Raw genomic sequence first — 4454 nt, forward strand, 5'->3', positions numbered from 1 at the left:
TGTGCGTGTGTGTGTGTGTGTGTGCGCGCGTGTGTGTGCGTGTGCCTGTGTGTGTGTGCCTGTGTTGATAATTTGAAAGTGTGTGTGCCTCAGTTTTACACATGTTTATGAATTAAAACCAAGACAATGACACAAGAATTAACTGGGAAAAGGTGGGAACTTTTGTTGGGTACACAAAGAATTTGGGTTTGCCTTGGTGACATGAACTGGGAGGAGAGGCGCAGTGTGGATGTGTGTCTGTAGATATCCGGCAGTAAACTCCTGTTATAGAGAGAAGGATTACTAGGATTTGTGCCAGCTCAAAACTATGAAAAGTGCCAGAGAGTCATGTTCTGTGCTGTTTTCCTCTGGCTTTACATGGCAAAGAGGCATGTACACTGGATGTACAGTAAGTCATCAGGCTTTGCCATATTGCTTCAGGTTGCATTTAGTACACACACCACAATGAATAACCTACACTAGTAAGAACAGTGGTATCATGGGAATGCAATAGTATGGCTCATCACACATCCATACATTATCTTAAAGGAACAGTTAGACATTTTTGGCAATACCCTTATTTATTCTTCTTGTTAAAAGTTAGATGAGAAGATCAATTGTGTGCTTACTTGTTTGTGTGTTTTTGTTTTTTGCTGTTATTGAAACAATGCTGCTGCTGTGACAACAAAATGTCCCCGTCGTGGGATAAATAAAGTATAATCTAATCTAATCTAATCTAATACTACTCTTACTAAATATGAAGCTATGCATTTTCTACAAAAAAAAATCCAAAACAAAATAAAAATGAAAACTAATGAAAAACTATATCAACCTTGGTTTGGTACTGCTAATTTGTTTTGTTTTGTCGTGGTCAAAAGAAATCGTGGCAGAGAATAGTGATATCAATTCTAAACTAAAAAATTCCCCGAATCGTGCAGGCCTAATTTTAAGCGAGAAATAGGCCATGCAGTTGCTGAATCTGTCTTCATTTCAGATCGACACAGGTCAGTTTAAAAGATTTTGGTCAGATTTTGAGAGACTCTAGTCATGCTCATCCCGCAGGATATCATTACAATCCTTTACTCTTAAGTACATCATCTATGGCAGCTGTGGCTCAGGTGGTAGTGCGGTAATCTACCACTTGAGAGGTCAGCGGTTCGATCCCTGGCCCCTGAGTCCCCTGTTGAATTGTCCTTGCGTCATCAGTGTGTGAATGGAAGACGATTTTGAAAAAAGTAAGAGCTAAATGAAATGTCATGTAAACTCAAACACATAGTCTACATGTTGTGGGATTATTATGCTAGTGAATTTTTTGACCACTGTAGTAGTATGTACATAAAAGCACTAAAATACAGATTTCTTCTTCAATCAGTTACTCTGTTTTTTGGCCATGTATAATATGCCATAAGCATGCATGGATAAAGGAAGAAAAGAACTCTTGAAATACTTGATGGGTAACCATAGAGAGACGCTTAGAGCATTCACTTTAGCGTTTCCTGTTTTTAATGTACTGCATTTCCTGTTTCCTTCTGCAGTGCGATCACTACAGAAGGGGCATAATATCAGGATCGTCCTGCAAGGCATTGTGTGAGCAGAGAACCCTAACCCTGCAGCACTGCATGTCCACCTCATCTACATATCAGGTACAATAAACACATCCACTGTACACACATACAAAAAACCCTCCAAATCAGGCAGGCTTTGCGTGTATGTTAAAAAAACAACAACCAGAGTTTTACATTCAAAATAATAAAGAAAGAGGTTGTATTTATTATTTTAAAATATAAGAATATCCCCCTAAGGCCTTTGAATTTTCAAATATTCAGCTTGTATTGAATTGATGTCTGTATTTAGAAATTATTGTCCCATTTGTTTTACTTGCAGGTGTACAGTGGACTGTGGAAGGAAAGACCTGTTGTGATCAAGTGCGGGATTGAGGACCCAGTGAAGACTGATGGGTCTCCAGGCTCTGTCTTGCGACAGGAGATGAGCTTATTTGACAAACCCACTCGTGGAACCTCTATGGATGAATTCAAAGAGATGCTGCACAGTTTCCTCAAGGTATTCTTTTCAGCAATTACACCATATAATATATCGGAATATATACTTTAATATATATCACTATACAATACTTCCTTCTTGCAGGCTAACCTCGGTGAGCAGCCATCTTTGAGCACTTTGGTGGACAGGGTCATTAACCTGGCTGATGTCAACCAGGATGGCAAAGTGTCCCTAGCTGAGGCCAAGTCCATCTGGGCTCTTCTCCAGATGAACGAGTACCTCCTGATGGTGGCGCTGCAGGAGAAGGAGCACACTCCTAAGCTGCTGGGTTTCTGTGGAGACTTGTATGTGACAGAACGTGTGGGCCACAGCTCCCTCTACAGGCTAGAGGTGCCTCATTACCTGCAGGCCCTGGTCCCAGAGGCCCTTAGCACCAGTCTGAACCACTGGCTCGCACCAGCCTGGCCCCGCAGGGCTCGCATCACCATCGGCCTGCTGGAGTTTGTGGAAGAGGTCTTCCACGGGTCCTACGGGAGTTTCCTAATATGTGATGCCAGTCCTCGCCATGTGGGCTACAATGCAAAGTATGACTGCAAGATGGCCAACCTGCGCAGTGTGGCATCTGAGGCGGTTGTGCGGGGATTTTTGAGAGGACGGCGATGCGAGACTAACGCCGACTGCACCTATGGCCGGGACTGCACGGCCACTTGCGATCGACTAGTGAAGCAGTGCAACACCGAGGTTTTACAGCCCAATTTGGCAAAGGTGTGCATGCTGCTGCAGGATTTTCTGCTTTTTGGAGCACCTTCAGACCTCCGAGGGGATCTGGAAAAGCAGCTACGCACCTGTGTGACACTCAGCGGTCTGGCAAGCCAGATGGAGGTGCACCACTCACTAGTCCTCAACAACCTGAAGACATTACTGTGGAAGAAAATTTCTAACACTCAGTACTCTTGAAAACAGGTTGTGATTATCCGTCCTGTACCTCTCTACACAAAGAGTGAATTAATACGTGAACATGAGGAGTTTTTGCTTATGAAGCTTTGCCAAATGTCTTAGAGGGTGGTCGTCATTAATGTATTTGTACTCTACGTTGACTGTGAATAGCAGGAAACTGTGAAATAAGGAATATACAATATGAAACAGTAGATGAAGAAGACTATTTCTTACTTTTGTTTTCCAATGTATTATTTTTTTTAAAAGCACATTCATCTGTTTAGACATAATGCTCTCAGGGCACTGCCTACAACTTAATTTGTAAAACATCTGTGAGTAAACTGAGTTTTAAAAGTAGTTTATAGAATACTGTTTTGTCTGAGTCAGAATGTCAAATTTAACACGTGATCATTTTTGTACAACTGTGGTGGAACTCTGCTGTTTCCTGTGTGAACAAGACACAAATAATGGATGGAATAATGCATAAATACAGCATCACTCTCCCTCTTGGTATTGACAATGTATTTAAATCCACCTGGACAGACTGGACTTGTAAATGATCCTCAGACATGATTTAACTTGAATTAACGTCTAATCCATGAATAAACAGATGTTGTTTAAAATTGCATTTATCTAAAGTGCGTAGCTGGTGTCAGGACAGAAGAAGTCAAAAGTCAAATATTTGAGAAGTCAGGCAGATGTTCTCTTAGAAAGTAAATCACCTTTCTGACCTTTTAGAGCACTGAGTATTGTATATGATTGAAAACTGGGATAACTTTCAGTTTTTCCTTCACAGGACCAACATTTTTGTCATAATTCATTTTGAGACTATGATTCTTTGATTCAAGACACAAAACCCATATCAATTTTAGTCAGCTAGAACTGGTTTTATGTGCTATTGTCATTATATAGTGGCAGTTTCAGCAATTGAGACAAGAAGTTATTTAAAAAAATAAAAAAATGGATTTACTGACTGACCTCAATTTTGCAACTAACAACTTTTTGTATATAATTGGTTGCATGATTTAGAGAAAATACAGCAGGAATCCTGACTGAAGACACTCTCTGTATCCTCCGCCTCACTTCACTGGTAGGTGATACCATGACGGACGCAGAGGGTGTACTGGACATTCTGGATGTAGGTGAAGATTAATCTACAGACGGTTTTAGGGTCTCTGTCCTTTTGTGAGCCTTTTGCAAGAAGACATTCTCTTCAAAGGTCAATAAAGGTCTATAAAAAAAAAAATGGATATGACTCTTTTTGTTTTTAACAAACATGGATATGGATACAATACGTGGTGTATTCTAGTGAGCCTGCATGTGACACAAAAAACTGTGTTGTCTTATTTCACAGTTTGTGGATTGGTTGGGACTCCAGATACCCAAATGTGCACGATCTGTCCTCTTAGAGTTTAAATAAAGGCCAAGAAATGAATCAGGCTTGATATATCCATGTGTTAGCTACAAATGTGTGGCTAACACACACACACACACACAAACACACTATACTGTGTGTGTGTATATATATATATATATAT

General features: G+C 40.5%; 1 protein-coding gene across 2 annotated transcripts in view; it reads left to right on the plus strand.

Moving 5' to 3' along the window:
- Positions 1–3861, plus strand: part of dipk1b (divergent protein kinase domain 1B) — an 11987-nt gene extending 8126 nt beyond the window's left edge. For both annotated transcript variants that reach the window (XM_032540091.1, XM_032540090.1), the window contains 3 exons: positions 1515–1622; positions 1864–2040; positions 2125–3861. In XM_032540091.1, coding sequence (XP_032395982.1) covers positions 1515–1622; positions 1864–2040; positions 2125–2937 — 1098 coding nt within the window. In that variant the 3' untranslated portion in view covers positions 2938–3861. The remainder of the gene's footprint in view (positions 1–1514; positions 1623–1863; positions 2041–2124) is intronic.
- Positions 3862–4454: the final 593 nt, after the last annotated feature.

Source organism: Etheostoma spectabile, chromosome 16 (genome assembly GCF_008692095.1).
Source record: "Etheostoma spectabile isolate EspeVRDwgs_2016 chromosome 16, UIUC_Espe_1.0, whole genome shotgun sequence".
Lineage (NCBI taxonomy): Eukaryota > Metazoa > Chordata > Actinopteri > Perciformes > Percidae > Etheostoma > Etheostoma spectabile.